At 36.4% G+C, this 20,539-nt stretch overlaps 1 protein-coding gene across 1 annotated transcript; it reads right to left on the bottom strand.

Annotated features, from left to right (window-relative positions):
- Window positions 1–9,882: 9,882 nt before the first annotated feature.
- On the bottom strand, window positions 9,883–10,881 carry LOC122587788. The gene has a single exon (XM_043759954.1). The coding sequence runs from the start codon at window positions 10,879–10,881 to the stop codon at window positions 9,883–9,885; it is 999 nt and encodes a 332-aa protein (XP_043615889.1).
- Window positions 10,882–20,539: the final 9,658 nt, after the last annotated feature.

Below are 20,539 nucleotides of genomic sequence, written 5' to 3'. Positions count from 1 at the left end.
AGGCTAGGGGTCCCTTGAAAAACTAATATGGTTGTGAATGTGCAGGAGCTGCTAAGGAAGACCGCAGGTTTATGGTTTGTCAATAGTGGAAGCTCCAGGCACATTATGAAAGACAAGGGTCTAGTGACAGAGTTTACTCCTGTCAAAAGATCATATGTCTGTTTTGTTGATTCCAAAGGCGGAAAAATTTCCAGTGTTGGAGGAGTGGTAAAAGGAAGTGTTTTAATTGATAAGGTTAATTTTGTTGAAAAACAGGATCAAGACTCCTTGCCAGGTGTACATATGTCTAAGGACTTAGAGAAAGAAAAGGTCTATCTTACACATTATACACTTAAAGGTGGTGATCGAGTTTTTACTGGGAGAGAATTTTCAAGAGAGTGTTTTCCTCGCGTTTTGATAGATAAGGTCTGGAGTGTTGAGGTTAATAAGGAAGATCGCAATCGTGATTATCCAAAGATTGTGCCTCTTATGTTAACTCCTAAACAAGAAGAGATATGCAGGTCTCATGTACAAACTGTAAAGGACTTTGAAGATCGGTTATACGGAAGAAAAAGGAAACTCCGTGAAACCAATGATCATTGCTCCAAGAAAACATGTTCTAATTAGTTTTATTATTTGTTCTGTTTTCTTAAGTTTGTAATAGACTAATTACTATAGTATAGGTTCTCATATTTTGTGCTTTGTTTTGTATTATTGGATATGTTTTGTGCTTGTTCCAGAAGAGCATTAGTCCAATCACAGGGATGAAGAAATTGATGTTCTTGAGGAAAGGGACAATAGTGGATGTCAATCTTCAAAGAGATACAGGAATACCTTACAGCTAGTGAATGCTTGTTCACAGGCTGGGATTATTACGGTTAGACATCCTTTATACTCTTGTAAAGAAGGATACTAAATCCACCATATCCATTACCAATAATCCTGTTAAGCACAGTAAGACTAAGCACATAGATATAAGGTTTCATTTCATACGTGATTGTGCTGAAAAAAAGTTAATAGTCCTAGAAAAGGTGCGGAGTGACTTTAATTTAGCTGATCTGTTCACTAAACGAACTTGTTTCGAGTTGCTAGTCCAATTGATTGGAATGAGAAATCTATAGTTATAGTGTCTCTCAATAGGAACTTTGTGAAATGTGTCTATGTTTGTATCGTAATGTGTGTGAGTCATATAGAGTCATAAAAACAAAATAAAAATGAGAAAAACCAGAAAAGGAAAAGAAAAATAATAAAAAGAGTAAGGTCACTGTGTGAAGACGATTAGACGTGATGATACTTTAGCTTTTAAGCCTACTTAATTGTACTTTAAATTGCTTTGTTCAGTGATACCATTATATGATGTATCGATAGGCACAAAGTACCAAGGTTTCCTTATAATCTGAACTTAAATGTATACAATGTTCTTATGGGAAACATATTCAGATTTATGGCTGAGAATGTCTGCTCTTTACTTAGAGTATGGTCCTTAAATCTTATGAAAGATCTTGCTTTGTAATTATGTATATTTGGTCATTATATATAAGGTCTCGAGTACATACATGCGTATGTATTATTGTTTTTCGGATGTATATTTGTGACAAGATATGCAAATATCAAATAAATCTTTTGAAAATTATGGAGCTAATGTGGCCTTTGAGATTCGGATAAGTAAGTCCTTGGGGTGTCTTTGTATACCTAGCCTACCTAAAGCTTCCAACTTGGGATAGGTTGTCAGAAAGTTCACTACATGGGTCTCATAGAAAGTCACGGGTTTTCATAAGTGCTTTAAAGTTATGTCACAAATATGCAAGTACTTAGCATTATGAAATGTCGGGTATATTTCCATACGTGAGTCAAGTTATGTCGCTCTGTGTGTGAGGAATCACCGACCTGTCATCGCTGACTTGATTCTTAAAGACCGTCTCCCTGTATTTACTAAATGTCTTAATCTTAGTGCTTGTGTCGATTGTGGGAGTATATCTGAATGTGGGTCTCTTAAGTTCGCAAACTTGATTAAGTGGCATATTAGGTTACTCGGGTTACATGGTGACTGTCCTTGGCCAGGGTATGTCAAAAGTGTCACAAACCAAAAGGAAACTGAAAGTACCGAGTGTTTAAGAGGACAAACATATTGGTAATCATCTTGGATCACTGTTCATAACTAATAATTAGAGAACTATTTCTCATGTGGGCTTATGTAACATGCTAAGCTGATCTAATCAAAGCAGTACTTTTTTTTTTGGGTAAAAGGGATTATCCTGTTTAAGCTTTTATACCAACAACAATATAAACAGTACAAACCAAGTAATGTGGCATAGTACCACATTAGTTTCCTTCCACAACAGGCTGTGGAGGGTTTATCAAGCTAAAGTAGCAAAAGAATAGGAACCAAATACAACAAGCAATACTAGTGCAAGAATATAACTATACTAAGCCATCCTATGCGCCAATGTCCAATAAGAGTGATCTTGGCACTTTCTAATCTTCTAGTAGTTTTTCAACTTTTCTCCACCTTTAAACTTTATAGTCACTAACCGTAACCGAACTGTATCAACAATAGCTTTGATTAATTGCTCTGGAGGACGCTAATTGTTAGTGAACATGCGGTTATTTCTCTCTTGCCAAACAAAGTAGACGGTAGCAGCCAATGCAAGTCTAGCAATCACACTAGTAGCTGAATTGCTTTTAGAAAGAGGAAGCAAGATCGCCAAAATATCCTCCCATTGTTGAGAAGAGTTCGCCAAGCTTGCCAAGCTCTTAATGCCTATCCAAACTTGAGCTGAGTAAGAGAACTCAAAAAACAAATGAGAATGTGAATCCGGACCTGTTTTGCACAAAGAACAACAAACAAGGTTAAGATTAGTTGCACTCCTCACATCCCATGGTTTCAGCCTGTCATGCGTCTTTAGCTTTTTCTTCATAACTAGCCATAACAAAAAGGAGTGTCGTATCTTGAGAACCACACAAGGTTAACCCAACCGACTTCAGACCCCTTAATACGAATGGTGTTCCAAACAGAAGAAGCCGAGTATGGGACCTCATTTCCAGAACCATCACACCAAATCAGCTTATCATGAATTTCATTATTTATCACAGGAACCTTGTAATTAATAAGAACAGGAAATAGGTCTGATACAGAAATCACCAGGTTCACTGAACTGGAGAAATCGAGTGAACTAGAGGATCCAACTAAACTGAAGAAGTGAAGTGGAGAAAACTGGCCAGATAATGCCACCAGAACAAGCAATGTTCATTCTGCCAGTTGTCGCCCATTTTAAACGATTATTTATTGAACCAACCCAGTTACCAGTTATAACATTACTCCAGTGGCAAGGGTCTCCAGATGTTACCAGTAGTAATCTACCAGTAATGTTTTCCACTGAAGCTTTCCCGTGACCAATCTCCAGTCAAGTCTACTGATGAATGCTCCAGATTTAAGTCTCCAGTGGAAGCCCAGATGTCACTCTCCAGTTGCCTCAATAAAGTTTGTTTCTGAATAATAAAGATTGTCACGTGTCTGGTGGACCCAATAAGAGAAGGTGGATGACAGTTGTGATAAAGACAAAAAGAGGGGCGTGTGACAACATTATTCCTAACGGTTTGTGGGCCCGACTGCAAAAGGAATATTTCTAGAAGCTTTATACGTGCTCTTTCTATTGGTCCATTTTGTTAGTGGTTGTCCCCACCATGTGCCAACCTTTTATTTATTTTATTTCCTTATTATTTTTATTAAAATCTCAATGATTCCTAGGTAGGTAGTTATCTATAGATAGGGGCTCATTTCTCATTGTATGACGGATTATGTTGAGTTGAATGAAATTAATAGAGCAGCCTCTATTTCTTAAAAATCTTCATTTACCTTTATAGATCTTTGATCTTGGCGGTTTGGAGTGGCCCGTTTATCTATATTTGTGGTGATTTGTTCTTTATCAAATATAGTGGTGAGGTCTTAAATCTTCGATTCCTTTATCTGTGTTTGTGGTGGCTAGACCTTTATCAAGCATAGTGGTGGGTTGGAGTGTTTCCTTTATCCTTGATTCCGGTGGCTTAGCCTTTACGAGTCTTGGTGGTGGATTCTTTATCTATCATTTTTACTTTTATTGTCTTGTTTGTTGTTTGTTTTCATATAAAATCAGAAAATACCAAAATAGTTGTTTTTAAATTCCATTGTGGTTAGTTTTTCGCGTGATTTACGCATCAAATTGGTATCAGAGCCAGGTTTGAAAAAGGTTTCTTAATCTTTTTATCCGTGAGTTTTGTTATCTTGTCTGTGACGCCAGTGGTGTGGGTATTGGTGCAGTGATGGTGCAGTGATGGTGCAGTGTTGGTGCAAGCAGGGCGTCCAGTTGCATATTTCAGTGAAAAACTTAATGGCTCAAAACTGAAGTATAGCACTTATGATAAAGAGTTTTATGCAATTATTCCTGCTATCACTCACTGGTCACATTATCTGAAGCCAAAACAGTTTGTTTTATTTTCTGACCACGAAGCACTAAAGTTTATTAATGGTCAACACAAGCTTAATGCCAGACATGCAAAATGGGTGGAATTTTTGCATTCTTATTCATTTGTTTCAAAACATAAGGCTGGAGTGGCTAATGTTGTTGCTGATGCACTCTCCAGACGATATTCATTATTGTCCATTCTGGAAGCAAGAGTTTTAGGATTTTCTATCATTAAGGAGTTGTATGCTGCTGATCCAGACTTTTCTGATCGTCTCACTGAAGCTCACCAAAAAGGATCATTTATTGTTCAAGATGGTTTCTTATTTAAAAATGGTAAATTGTGTATTCCAAGGGGTTCTATCCGTGATCTATTGATAAGAGAAGCACATGGAGGAGGTTTAGCTGGCCATTTTGGCATTAACAAGACTGGAGAGATCCTCACTGAACACTTCTACTAGCCAAGTTTACTGAAGGATGTTCAGAATATTATCAGTCGTTGTCCAACTTGTCACCAGGCGAAGGCAACTTTTCACAAGGGTTTGTATAGTCCTCTTCCAGTTCCAAATCAACCATGGGAAGATCTTAGCATGGATTTTATTGTTGCACTGCCCAGGACTCAAAGGGAAAAAGATTCAATAGTGGTGGTTGTTGACCATTTTTCGAAGTGGCTCATTTTACTCCTTGTCATACTACAAATGATGCTTCAGCAGTGGCAAATTTATTTTTAAAGGAAATTGTTCGCTTGCATGGGATTCCAAAGACAATTTTGTCAGATAGAGATGTGAAATTTCTAAGTTATTTCTGGAAGACATTATGGAGATTGATGGGTACCAGGTAAATGTTCAGTACGTCTCATCATCCCCAGACTGATGGAGAAACTGGAGTTACTAACAGAACCATTGGTATGCTGTTGAGAACATTGGTGAAGAAAACTTTAAAAGTTTGGGATCTGAAACTAGCTCATGCAGAATTTGCTTTCAATAGAGCTCCAAATTATTCTACTAAGAAATCACCATTCGAAATTTGTTATGGAGTCAATCCTTTAACTCCCATTAATCTGATTCCATTTTCGATTGAACCTAAGGCAAGTATTGAAGTTGAGACCAGAGCAAAAGAAATTAAGAAAATTCATGAACAGGTGAAGGCCAAAATTGAGAAAACTAATGTTGAGTACAAGGCAAGAGCAAACAAGCATAGAAAGTAGTCCAGTTTTGCTCCAGGTGATCTTGTCTGGGTACATCTGAGAAAAAGAAAGGTTTCCAGCAAGAAGAGAGAACAAGTTGATGCCCAGAGCTGAAGGACCGTTCAAAATTTTGGAGAAATATGGTGAAAATGCTTACAAGGTTGAGTTACCTGGAGATACCTCCGTTTCAAGTACCTTTAATGTGGGTGATCTGATGCCTTATCTGGAGGATGAGTACCTCGAAGACTTGAGGACAAGTCTTTCTTTAGAGGGGGAGATTGATACGGAAATTACCAGGTTCACTGAACTGGAGAAATCGAGTGAACTGGAGGATCCAACTGAACTGAAGAAGTTAAGTGAAGTGGAGAAAACTGGCCAGATAATGCCACCAGAACAAGCAATGTTCATTCTGCCAGTTGTCGCCCATTTTAAACAATTATTTACTGAACCTGCCCAGTTACCAGTTATAACATTACTCCAGTGGCAAAGGTCTCCAGATGTTACAAGTAGTAATCCACCAGTAATGTTCTCCACTGAAGCTTTCCAGTGACCACTCTCCAGTCAAGTCTACTGATGAATGCTCCAGATTTAAGTCTCTAGTGGAAGCCCAAATGTCACTCTCCATTTGCCTCAATAAAGTTTGTTTCTGAATAATAAAGATTGTCACGTGTCTGGTGGACCCAATAAGAGAAGGTGGATGACCGCTGTGATAAAGACAAAAAGAGGGGCGTGTGACAACTTTATTCCTAACGGTTTGTGGGCTCGGCTGCAAAAGGAATATTTCTAGAAGCTTTATGCGTGCTCTTTCTATTGGTCCATTTTGTTAGTGGTTGTCCCCACCATGTGCCAGCCTTTTATATATTTTATTTCCTTATTATTTTTATTATAATTTCGATGATTCCTAGGCAGGTAGTTATCTATAAATAGGGGCTCATTTCTCATTGTATGACGGATTATGTTGAGTTGATTGAAATTAATAGAGCAGTCTCTATTTCTTAAAAATCTTCATTTACCTTTATTGATCTTTGATCTTGGTGGTTTGGAGTGGCCCCTTTATCTATATTTGTGGTGATTTGTTCTTTATCAAATCTAGTGGTAAGGTCTTAAATCTTCAATTCCTTTATCTGTATTTGTGGTGGCTAGACCTTTATCAAGCATAGTGGTGGGTTGGAGTGTTTCCTTTATCCTTGATTCCGGTGGCTTAGCCTTTACAAGTCTTGGTGGTGGATTCTTTATCTATCATTTTTACTTTTATTGTCTTGTTTGTTGTTTGTTTTCATATAAAAACAGAAAATGCCAAAATAGTTGTTTTTAAATTCCGTTGTACTTAGTTTTTCGCGTGATTTACGCATCAAGGTCATACCACGCAGTCGTCCATTTCCAAGTACCCTCAGAGATAATATCAGCAACCTTATCTTGCAAAGTAAAACCAGCCCTAGCAATCTCTCTAGGCGAGATACACCTGATCAAAGGACCATCTTGGTCCCATTTATCATGCCAAGCCAAAGTAGTTTTACCATCACCAATTTTTAAACTAATAAAAGGACGCACAAACTGTCTTAACTGCAAAAGTTTACGCCAACCCCATGAAATACCAGCCCGGGATGGAACTTCCCAAAAGCTACGCCCCTTTAACTTATACGAATGAACCCACTTAACCCATAAGGAGTGTCTGTCATTAAGAAGTCGCCAAATGAGGGAATACATCAGAGATTTTTTAACATAAGATATGCGTTTAATACCCAACCTACCCTCATACTTTGGGAGGCAAATAGACTTCCAAGCTACCTTAGCTTTGCCTTTAGATAAAACCCCTTGACTCCAAAGAAACCCACGCATTTTCTGTTCTAATTCAGAAATAATACGTGCCTGAAGAATGAATACAGATGCCCAATAAGTATGAATACAGATGCCCAAAAGACAGAGTTTTATTCCTCCAGTTGTTAATACGATTCTCCATTCTTTCAACAAGAATGGCACAGTCTTGATAAACTAACCTGGTGGAAATCAATGGGACTCCAAGATAACGATTAGGCAAAGTCCCAACCTCAAATTGCGTCAGTTCCATAATAGCATGTTTAACCTGTGTTTCTACATTACAGAAAAAGACCATACTTTTCTGAATACTTGGAACTAACCCAGAGATGTCTTTAAAAGAATTCAGCAGGTCAAGAATCATCTTGACTGAATTGTAATCACCATGAGAAAACATAAGTAAATCATCAGCAAAACAAACACTAATAATCTGTTCTTTTTTCGCATCTATAGTGAAACTTATACTGGGATTCCCTTACCGCCCTTTGTAACAATAAGGATAAGACTTCCAAAACAAGTGTAAACAAATAAGGTGACATCGGGTCTCCCTGTCTTAAACCCCGTTTTCCCCGAAAGAAACCATGCAAATTCCCATTAATAGCAATAGAGAACGATGGTGAAGAAACACACTCCATAATCCAAGCTACCATTTTTGGGTGAAAACCAAACCCGAGTAAAGCCGTCCTCAGAAAACTCCAATCAACTGTATCATAAGCTTTTTGTATATCTACTTTAAAAGCACACCTGGGCGGACCCCTATCTAAATGATAACCATGCATGAGTTCTTGGGTAAGCATAATATTATCAGAAATGCTTATACCAGGGATAAACGCCGACTGATTGATGTTAACAATATCATCAAGTCCATCTTTCAATCTGTTGGTCAGGATCTTACTAATACATTTATAAAGAACATTACAACAGGATATAGGACGAAAATCATTAATGAATGTAGGATTATTGACCTTAGGGACCAATGCTATGATTGTATGATTTAGTTCTTTCAGGAGATTACCATTTCGGAAGAAATCCATAATGGCATTACACACTTCATTCCCAATGATATCCCAAGTCTTCTTAAAAAAATATAGTTGTGTAGCCATCGGGACCCGGGGCCTTGTTATCACCAATAGAGAACATTGCTTCTTTAATTTCATCATTAGTAACATGGCTGACCATATGTGTTGCCTTTTGACCATCGATCTTATTAAGAAACAAGCTCCTATCAGAAAACGGAGTTGTAGAACCCTCCTTACCCAAAAAGTGTTCATAATGCTTAACAAAAGCATCTGAAACCGAACTGCCCTCATAAATACAACCAGATGCATCAGAAATTCGCTCAATCTGGCTTCTGTGATTCTTAAATTTGAGCGACTTATGGAAATAATCTGTATTTGAATCTCCCACTTGTAACCAATTAACCTTCGCCTTTTGCTTAAGAAAACACTCTACCGCTTGCTTAAAATCAGCTAAGTAATCAGATTCTTGCTGACGTAGTGCTGCATCATTAGGATTGTTATCAATCTGGGCTTGCATTTCATCAAGGCGTTTTCTATATTGCACAACTCGTTCCTTTAAATTACCCTGTTTGAATAGAAGACTACGAATTGGGGTTTTTAAGGACTTAAGCTTTTTAACAATTTTAAACATGTGGTATCCCTCCATCTCAACATTCCATGCTGAAGAAACCATTTCAAGAAAATCCGGTTTATCAGCAAGATATTTGCAAACTTGAACGGCTTAGGTCGAGATCTACTAACATTTGGAAGCTTGAGGATGCATGGCGTATGGTCAGAAACCCTATAAGGCTGGAAAACAGCATGAGATGCTGGAAATTCAGTCAAAAAATGTACATTACCCATCACCCTATCAATCTTCTTGAGAATACCAATACCTTTCTTAGGCTTTTGGTTCCATGTAAAATGGAGACCAGATCTATTCACATCAATCACTTCTATTTCATCAACACAATCCTTGAACTCACGCATACCAATATTAATAGTAGATGAACCCGCAAACTTATCCTCAAGATTCAAAGAAGAGTTAAAATCACCTAATATGCACCAAGGATTATTCCTTACAAAATGCTTATGCATACCCAGGTTTTTCCATAAGTCTCGACGCTCCTTATAGTGATTCTTTCCATAAACAAAAGAACAAAGCAGAGACTTACTATCAAGTTTAAAAGTAATCTGTAAATGTACCACTTGGTCAAATTGCGCAAGTAGCATGACATCAACTAAATCCGAGTTCCAACCAACAATGATGCGAGTACCTTTATTACACAAACTACCATTTGAAATCCAATCCGAAGTACGACAAATCTTTTTACACACATCAAAAACAGAAGAAACATCCGCATGAGACTCCATAATAGCACACACCTCTAGATTGTTTTTGATGACCACCTGACAAACCTCTTTTTGTTTCAGGGGCCGGTTCATTATATTCCAAGCAGCAATACTACCCATTGGACCCCTGTGTAACAGGAGTGCTTGCCCCCTCAGAATGACTCAATGGAGTAGTACCGCTAGACATAAACGCAGTTGTCTCATCATGAATTTCAATATACTCATCAACATCAGCATCAAACTCGTCTTCAACAACACCTTTTAGTGACTCCAGTAGTTTCCCACATTGACTGATATCCGTGATAGGCTGAAACAATGGTTTAGATTCCTCCCCATATTCATTCAATAGCTCATAAGAATTCTTGGTATTAACCATGGCCTTGGATGTACCTGTTGTATCTATCGTCTCTTTTGTCTTGCTAACCGGAACATAGACAAGCTTATGCTTTGGTTTCCTTGGGTGAAAGACCTCCTTTGATTTACCTTTATTTTTTACCATTTGGAACCCATCTTCATCAATAAGCGCTTCCTTTTTCGAAGCAGGCGCTTTTACACATTTAGGGCATTGATCAGTTAAATGTCCAAATACACAACAGTGTGAACACCTCGGAGGCTTCCACTCATACTCCACCTTCATAAGTTCTTTGGTATAACCAGCCCCATTCATTTCTGGAATGGCTATAGATAATTCATTCTTATATTCAGACTTCGCAGAAATTTTAATTAAGGCTCCAGCATAACTAATTCGTCCCCAAGCATCAGTACACATCGAGCTAGTATAGGCATCAAGCATTTTAGGAGTACCTAATTTCGATGCAAGCAAGCTTAGACCATCATCAGAATATGACGGAATGGGGACATTATGAATTTTGATCCAAACAGCTACTTCTTTTAATTCCTGCTTTTGTAACTTAACCGTAGGCGACCATAGTTTCAGAAACAGGGGTATACCACGGATAAACCAAGGCCCTCCATCAAGAGCATTATGCATACCAGCTTTATCTGTGAACTTAAAGAAGAAGAAGTCATTAGCGTTCATCATTACTTTTTGTAAACCAAACTTCTTCCAATTCGTTTTGACAAAATACTCCACCACCGGATAAGCTAGCATGTCACCAAGAAAGTAACCAAACAAGGTATTTGCGAATTTATCATGTACTTGTTGGACAAATTCCTTTGGTAGTACCACATCCACTCCATCTTGTGATATCAAATTTTCAAGCTTTCTGAAATTTACCACCGTTTTAACCGATCCTGACTTTAATTTAGCGGCATAAGAGCTTTGCTGAGCTTATTCTTTTCCAGCCAAATCTATATTAAATTTAATATGTTTGTCCTCAACTGTGGTTTCATCCAACTTGGTTACATCACTATCAGGTCCTTTATTTTTAATACTGTTATCAGCCACTTGCACCTTAATATCAGCAGAATCCCCATTGGGATCCAGTTTTGATTCAGTATTAGCATGGGGAACACTACTCATTTTGGCAGCATCACCTGAAATCGCTTGTGACGCATCTGTCATATTTTCTTATGTTGCCACAGGTTTAGTAGGTTTTTCCTCAACATTCCCAGACTTCTTCGGAGCATGTGAGGAATCAACAGATTTAGCCGATGCAACATTCTGGGGTTTTTCACGCTTATTAAGGTTTCTTACAGCCCCACGAGGAACACTTTTACCATCAATATTCTTAATCTTAGCAACTAAGCTACTTGGATCGTTACCCTTATTCTTTTCCAAACTCTCCATTAACAAAGATACTAATTAACCATGAAGACAAAATAAGCAAGAACAAACAAAAAAAGCAGCTACGTGAAGAACAAGGAGGACCTAGAAAAAACGAAATCCTAACCAAAAACAATAATACTTGTGATTAGAGACACAAACATTACCATAATCAGCTAGAAAGAACGTTTAAAGGACATGGAAAGTGGTTCAGGTTGGTCGCCGATGTCAATCAAAGCAGTACTTTAGCTCTTGTAACTATGTTATTCGTTTATGTTCGTGTGTGTATGTATGTTATGTTTTTCGTAAAATGTGTAATTTTTATTTATGTTTGTATTGTTTAAATAAAAGTTCCTATTGCACGAGAGACAGAGTCAGAATAGAATCTAGTTTCCAAGAGGACTCAACTACGTTCTATATGGAACAACGAATAAGCGAGTAGGGTGGTTAAGCGATAATGAAAGGATCAAAAGCTAAAAGAAATTTTTTTTTAATTAACAAAATATCGGTTCAAGGAAAAGAACATAGAGTTGTTAATTTCAATAAACAAATATTAAGTTAATGTAAATTTCTTAGAAAGAAGATTTTCTTAAGAATGAGCACTGAGTTGTTCATAGTTTTGATTATTATCTTTGAAAGAAATGTTTTTATTCTTAGATAGAAGATTTTCTTAAGAATAAACACAGAGTTGTTCATAGTTTTGAATGTTATCTTTGAAAGAAATGTTTTCATCTTTAGAAGGAAGATTCTCAAAGAATGAATGCGGAGATGATTCATTGTTTGAGAATTATCCTTGAAAAGAATTGCTGTAGAATCAAAAATATTTGGAAACTCTGTTTTAAGAATGAAAAGGCTTTTTCAAATGATTTTGATTAGTACTAACGTGCTTGACGGTGAATTATAGACCTTAATGTGACTTAGGTTAATAATAGACTGTTAAACAAATTCATTTTATCTTGCAATATTATTCATATCTTCAGATTGTATGTTATTACTTTGAGAAGATATGATGATTATTTGTTGAGATGTGCAGGACAACAAACAAATGTGTAATTTTGTAGATTGTCAAGCAAGTTCTCGGCACGAAGGCAAGAAAGACAAATACACAGGGTTGTATAGGTCATTTTATGCATAACAAAGATAAATACTAGTATGATGAGGCAATCATAAAGGTATTTATGATTGTTATTTTGTTCAACCAAGATGTATACTAGTATGATAAGGTAATCATAAGAGTATTCGTATGGTTTGTAATTTTTGTCCAGGATCTTAAAATAGGATAAAACATGAAGATTTGAAGTTTGGTAGCATTCAAAAAAAATTAGGTCAATTTTTATCCGTTGTTGATGCGGATTTGACGAAAAGTTTTAGGAGTCATCAAATTTTTCTTATGATCATGTTATCCAAAGTTTACATGAAATTCAAAGTTTCATGAGAACATTTTTTTTGAGGCAAAACTTATAAAAAATTTTTATGCAAAACTATAAGTAATCAATATTAATTTGCATGTTTAATCTTAATGGAAGACCTCAGGGTAGGTTCTCCTTAGACATAAATGGAAGCCCTCAGGGTAGGTTATCCTTAGATATAAATGGAAGACCTCAGGGTAGGTTATCCATAAATGGAAGACCTTAGGGTAGGTTATCCATAGTTATCTTTAGAATGATAAAACAAAGATCTTAAGATTCTTATTTTCTTGATGGTTTGACGAATAGATTAGATATCTATAGGTCATGACTTCAAACCTTAAGATTTCGATGATAAGGTTTGATTACTATTTTGTAGTTCTAAACTAAGATAAGATCATATAGGATTTATGACTTATAATAGTAAAGAAGAACAAAATTAGAAGAAGAAAATAAAAAATGTAGTTCTAGATTAAGTCATTGCTAAAGATAGTGATGAAATAATGAAGAATAACATTATCATTTTTATCTTTCTTTTGTATTTTAAGCTAATATATGCAGGTATAGCACAAGAAGCTATATATATGATTGTATCTGACGACTTTTATAAGTAATCAGAAGAAACACTTAATGTTATCTGGAGACAAAGAATTGCTTTTGAAACAGATTGTCCATGTTCCTGAAGTTTGAGCTTCAAGTTTCAAAGTTTCTGGTTTTCATAAAAGTCAACTAGTATAGGATTGATTGATTGAAATTCAACTCCTCTATCACATGCCGGTTATGCAAGGCGAGCAGGGACTTGAGATATGCTTAATTCGGAGAGATTTATCGTTGAGGGGGAGGACTACAATAAGCTTTGGTACATTAGTTGATTGTTATACCGATACAAAGAGTTTGAAGTTTGCTGGTTAAATTTGAAGTTTCAGGATATCACGTTTCGGGTATGGCAATTAACTTTGTTGTCTTGAAATTTTTGTTGTTTTGTGCATTTGAAGAAAGTTCAATTCAAAGGAAGGAATTTTGAGCAAAAGACTGAAGATTTAAAAACAAGGCTAAGATCATCAGGTTATTAAAATTATTATGCTTTGATACAGTTTTTAACAAGATGATTATAGCAATGTTTAATGTGTATATTAGGTTGAAGATCTTAGATATAGAAATCTTGAATTTGAATATAAAAGATAATCAATTATATATGTTAAATCCTTAGACATAGACTTAATATGAATGTAGTAGGTTAAGGAAAACCTTAGCATCGATATTAAGTGAATGTGAAAGGATCTACATTGTAGGATAACTTAGTGAATATAGACATTTTGTGAATGTAGAAGATTATTAGATCATAGACATAGACATAATGGAATTTCACAGGTAGTTAAGCACTATCCTTAGATATAGACAGTTTGTGAATGTAGAAGATTCTTTAATATCTTAGACATAGACATACTGTGAATAAATGTTATGTTAAATCCTTAGAAAGATATATAGCTAATGTGTATTTCGCAGCCTTAGACATAGAAATGTTATGTTTAAATGTGAAAGGTTGAATGTTTATTCTTTATATGCCTTAGACATAGATATATCGTTTGAATTTGAAAGATTGTGGAAATCTTAGAAATAGAAACGGATATATGGATGTGAAAGGTAATCTAAAGAAAAATTTACCTAGAACTTTAGATATATGTATCGTGTTTAAATATGAAAAGTTTTATGTGTTTTAAAACTTTAGATATCGAAACATAGGTATATATGTGAAAAGTGGTTATTAATTATCTAGATCTTATAGTTATGTTTTCATAAGAATATGACATAGTTAATTAATATTGTTTGAGAAATTGATATGATATAAAGATTTTATATTATAAGAATTTCTAAATTATTGTGAAATGTGTACATCATTACGTCATTTCATAATAAATAGTTGTGCTCTGATAATTAATCATAGTTATGTATCTCAGTCATAAGTTGAGGGGGAGTACATAAGAATGATTAATTTCTGATACAATATCATAGTTGTGTATCCCAGTCATGTATTGAGGGGGTGTACATAAGAATGATGATAGTTATATTGATTGATCATAGTTATACTTCCTAGTCAAAAAAATGAGGGGGAGATATAAGAATGAAGAATCAATTTTATAACTGTGTATATTATAAAGTACAGTTGCAAGTGTGTAACTTTGCAAGTGGTATAGTTACAATTACAATTTATGAGTATTTACAAGTGGTACAGATATGTTTACGATTTATGAGTACTTACTAGTAGTACAGATATCTTTACAAGTGGTTCAGTTTCGGGAAAGCTCATTTCGAGATTGTTTAAGAAAGATTGATCGTGAAAAAGTTAAAGAATTTTGTCTAAGTTTATTAACTTTTCAGGTTTAAGACGAAGATCGTGAAAAAGGTGAATTAAGAGGCCTATAGGTTTGGTCATTTTAATTTTCATATTTCCAGGAAGTTCATGGTAAACATTGATCAATTATTCAGAAACTTTGACGAAAATTGAAGTTTAAAGTGTGCAGGTGGAATTACGACCTCGTAATTGGCAAGAGGCAGAATACAACCTCGTAATTGGTCTATTGAGCCTGATGCAGATACGACCTCGTAATGTATGGGCCGGGTTGACCCAGACCCATTCGAGTCAAGTGGGTATATAAACCAATTTACCCAAACACGACCTCACATATTAAATATCAATTTTAGAGCATTATGACCCCGATAATACCACTTTGCTACCCCGATATTGATTCGATATATACAGAGATTTTCAGAGTTTTTTGAGTTTAGATTTGTGTTCCTCGTTAAATACTGAATCTAGGTATACTATCTGATCGTATTATAGTTAACCATGCAACAAGAAAATCAAGAATTAGGGTTTCAAAATTTTCGGATTAGGATTCCAAATTTTCTTAGATTTTGATGTTTTCTGGGTAAACCTAAGGGTTGGGGTATGTTTATCGTTTGAATACGAATGTATAGAAACGATTTTTACAAGTTTTGGTTGAGTAAATCATGAATTCGTGTTGGGGAAGATGAACAGTGCGACGACCTCGTATTTAGGGGTTTGCTAGCCCGGAAATACGACCTCGCATTTGTCAATTAATTTTGACTTATGTTGACTTCCAGAATACGAGTTGGATTTACGACCTGGACTAATACGATCCCAAATTGGAAAATACGACCTTGTATTTTAGAGTTTGGTTGACTGTATTTTGACCTTGAAATACGACCTCGTACAGAGATACGACCTTGTATTTTGACTTAACAGATTTTCAAAAGTTTTATTTTTATAAATATTTGAAAATTGGTTAATTATCATTTTAACTTAATTACAGGGATAATTTAAGTTATTGTTAACAAATTTTCAAAAGTTTATGTTAATAAATATTTGAAAATGAGTTAATGTTTATATAACTAAATTACCGAGATAATTTATGTTATTTATGATTGTTTAACTTAATTACCGAGATAATTAAAGTTAATGATGTTAACTAAATTACAAGGATAATTTATGTTAATGTGTTTATTATAAATTACAGGGATAATTTATATGTTTTTGACTAGATTACAGAGATAATGCTAGTTGTATATGTTATGCGTGTGAATTATTATGTCGATTTAGGTAATTAATAGTTTGTTATTGATTACAGAAATGGCAAGAATAACTATGTGATGAACTTCGATGATGGTCAGGAAGGCACAGAATATTATCACGAAATATTCGCTTTCTTCAGAAGATCTCGAGTTCACCATGCGCTTACTCATTCGCCTGTTATATATGTCGATTATTTGAGAGATTTCTGGGCAAATGCTAATGTTGTTCATGCTGGAGACGAACATATTTTTCATACCATTATTGTCGGGCAGCAGATACAATTCACAGCTGCTAATCTCATTGTTATACTTCAGTTGGACACAGTTGAACAAGAAGGTGGTGCTATAGGTCTCACTAGATTCCAGCATGAAGTGATTCAAGGTGCTTTCCGAAGGATGGGATTTGCAGGTGACTTGGCCAGTAGAACTTTATTTAAGAAGCGTTTCTATGGCAGGTGGAGGTATCTTGCTCATGTGCTTAATGTTAGTTTGAGTAACAAGAAGTCTGGTTTTGATACGTTGAACCAGGAAGCACAGGCACAGATGGTGGGCTTGGTTTTTAACAAGCCGTATAGTTTCTCGAAGTTCTTCTTCGACGAGATGAGAAAACAGATCACAGCTGCGGGTAAGAGGAGGTTTTTGTTATTTCCTCGACTTGTGATGATGATAATTAATGCTCGACTTCCGAACCTACCTGTTGGGAGGGAAGTGAAGCAAGTGAGTACGATCATCAGACGTGGTTAAGATGAGTTTTTGTCTCGTTACCAGAATGATCTAAATGTACAAGATGTTGCATTGTTTGGTGCCATTATCAATGCCAACTATATTGCACCTGCTGATGAGGTCATATCAGCATATGACGGGCCTCAGGCAGAGGATGGTGAAGATGCAGGGAATGTTGAGCTTCCAAAGCAGCTACATGATGTAGAAGTGCAAGGTGATGTGCCAGAAGAGCCTGAAGTTGTTGTATAGGTTGCAGATGATGTGATAGATCAACCTAGTGCCAATCCTGAAATTGTTGATATTTTGGAGGAGATGGCTAATCCAGAGGGTGATATCGCACAAGTGCAGAGGTACAATGCCAATGATGATGATCTAATGGATGTGAACCTGAACCAAGATATAGATGATTATGTAGCTAGAGTTGCAGTTGGTTCTGAAGCAGCTAGAGCTAGTGGGTCAGGTGCTGGTGAAGCTAGTGGGTCAGGAGTTGGTCAGGCTGGTGGATCGGGTGTTGATGCTGGAGATAAAGGAAAGGCTGTTGCTGATGTTCAAGTAGACAAAGAGCCTTTTGTACATTCTGATGATGAATCTAGCAGTGACGGTGATGAGGATCCTTACAGATCTCATGCATTCGTCAGAGTTGGATCCAGAATGGTTCCTAGATCTTCTGCTGTTACTCAAGGAAGAAGAAGAAAGAGAGAAACTGATGAGGATTGGGAGCCAAAGCAGCCACAGCTTAAGAGAACAAGACTTGTCAGGGAACAAGAAACTTCTGTTGTTGCTGGTATCTCACGAAGTATTCCAAGATTTGTTGTTCCTGAGACTACACAACCAAGAGTTACTGAAGAGGCTAGTTTGAGCCTTGCTGATTTGCGAAGACAATTATCTGAGCAGAGAGAACAGCAAGAAAAGGCTATGAATGAAATGAGAAGTCTTCTCAAAGGTTTGGTTGCTGATGTGAAGGTTGTTAGTGACAAGCACAAGTTTCTTGAAGACAAGTTAAGCAAGGCCGAGGTGGTGGTGTCCAACATGTATAAGAAGTGTTTGGCTCTAGATGAGAAGGTTGTTAGGATGGCAGATGCATTGAAACAGGGAGTCAAGATCTCCGAAGAAAAACTGCATGAGCTCATCGACAACTATCTCAAGGTTAGAGCTGAGAGAGACAGTTTAGGTTGCAGAGGTGATGAGCTGGCTAACGCAGGACATGATGATGATCATAAAGAAGATCCAGATGCCGCTAGAGCTACTCAAAAGCTAGGAGGAAGTTCTGTGTTTAGAACAGAGACTCAAGGAGAGTCTAGCCAAGCTGATGTTGCTGGCAAGGCTACCTCAGAAGCTCTACAGACTCAAGAACTGGTTGTCACCGAGATGAATATGTTAGTTGAATCAGAGGCACCTCAAACCAAACTCCTTACAGAAGATGTTGACGTTGACAGATTGGGTAAGGGTTTAGTAGGGCAATCTGAAGCTGTTGCTCTTGATACTGAAGATGCTAGTGCTCAAGATAGTGAGTTGACCAAGATCGATTCTACTACCAATACTTCTACAGAGTCAGATTTGCACCCAGTGATCGTGCATAGACTAGAGAAGAGATTAGGTTATGATCCACAGGCTCATATGAGAGCTAGAGCAAAGATTATGGATTATGATGTGATGCGTAAATCACGCAAAAAACTAAGCATAGCCGAATTTAAAACAACTATTTTTGATATTTTCTGGATTTTATGAAATAAACAACAAAACAAGACGATAAATAAAATGATAGATAAAATAATCCACCACCAAGATTCGTAAAGGCCAAGCCACTGGAATCAAAGATAAAGGAAACACTCCACCCCACCACTATGTTTGATAAAGGTCTAGCCACCACAAACACAGATAAAGGAATCGAAGATTTTTGATCTCACCACTATATTCGATAAAGGACGAACCACCACAAATATAGATAAAGGGATCACTCCAAACCACCAAGACCAAAGATCTATAAAGGTAAATGAAGATTTTTAAGAAATAGAGGCTGCTCTATTAATTTCATTCAACTCAACAAAACTTTTTTTTTTACAATGAGAAATGAGCCTCTATTTATAGCCACTAATGCTATGTTCTATAATTAAAGAAATACAATAATAAATAAAATAAAAGGCTATCATAGACATCAAGGACCACCACTACTTTTAGACAACCGATAGAAAAAGGGCATGTGCAGCTTCTAGAATTATTCCCTTGGAAATGGTTCCCACAATTGTCACTTGCAAACCGTTAGAAAAGGTGTCACATCCACATGTCCATTCTTATCCATAAGCTTCTAGAACATTCTGATGTGTTTGCTTCTTATTTGATGAAGGTAACTAGGTGACAAAATTCTGAAGTGGATCTGGTGGCCTAATCTGAAGGATCTTTACTAGAGCATGAACCTGAAGGATCCCATCTGGAGCGTGAATCTGAAGCAACTCATCTAGAGCGTGAATCTGAAGCAACTCACTGGAGTTATCATCTGAAGCTGTCCACTGAAATGGTTCACTGGAGTGTGACTGAGATAACTTTACTGAAGTAAATCTAAAATCCATTTTTGAAGCCTCATGACTGGAGCAAGTTACTGGAGCTTTATATGACGAGTCTTCATTAGAGTTTTTAGCTAAAAGGTTGTTGAAACAAGAGTGATACGCTTCATTACTGATGTGAGACAAGTTATTTCTGAAACTCAAAATGAAATCGGCTACTGAAATGAATGACTGAGAACTGGTAACTGGCAACTGGTCACTGGTTAGTAGCACTTCTGAAATATAGTTACTGAAGACTTGTTTCTAAAGTGTTTTGCTTTCTGATCTTAGCAATGGCTGATCATATCTGGTGATTACTAGTTTAATGAACGTGGTCAGTTGAAGTGGTTTCAATGAGGTTTGTTCAGATGGAGTTATCAGTTCAGAACCTTCTTCCAGTTCAGATGACTTTAGCTCAGAAAATCATTTCAGTTCAGAAATTCCTCTAAGCTCAGAAACTTCTTTCAATTCAGAAACTTCTCTCAGCTCAGAAATTCCTTCCAGTTCAGAAATTCCTTTCAGCTCATAAAGTTCTTTTAGTTCAGAAAATCCTTTCAGCTTAGAAACTTCTTTCAGATCAGAAATTTCTTTTAGTTCAGAAATTTCTTTCAGCTCAGAAATTCTTTTCGGTTCAGATGACTTGGGCATTCTTGTATCAAGTATATTGCAAATAAAGGATAACCAAGGGTAATTGGTTGCTTACTGAACTTTGATTAGCAAATATACAAACCAACCTTTTATGTGGAAATGGACCGGGGTCATTTCCGCATCATGATGATT

Source organism: Erigeron canadensis, chromosome 2, assembly GCF_010389155.1.
Source record: "Erigeron canadensis isolate Cc75 chromosome 2, C_canadensis_v1, whole genome shotgun sequence".
In the NCBI taxonomy this organism is placed as follows: domain Eukaryota; kingdom Viridiplantae; phylum Streptophyta; class Magnoliopsida; order Asterales; family Asteraceae; genus Erigeron; species Erigeron canadensis.
This window is presented reverse-complemented; position numbering and strand designations above follow the sequence as displayed.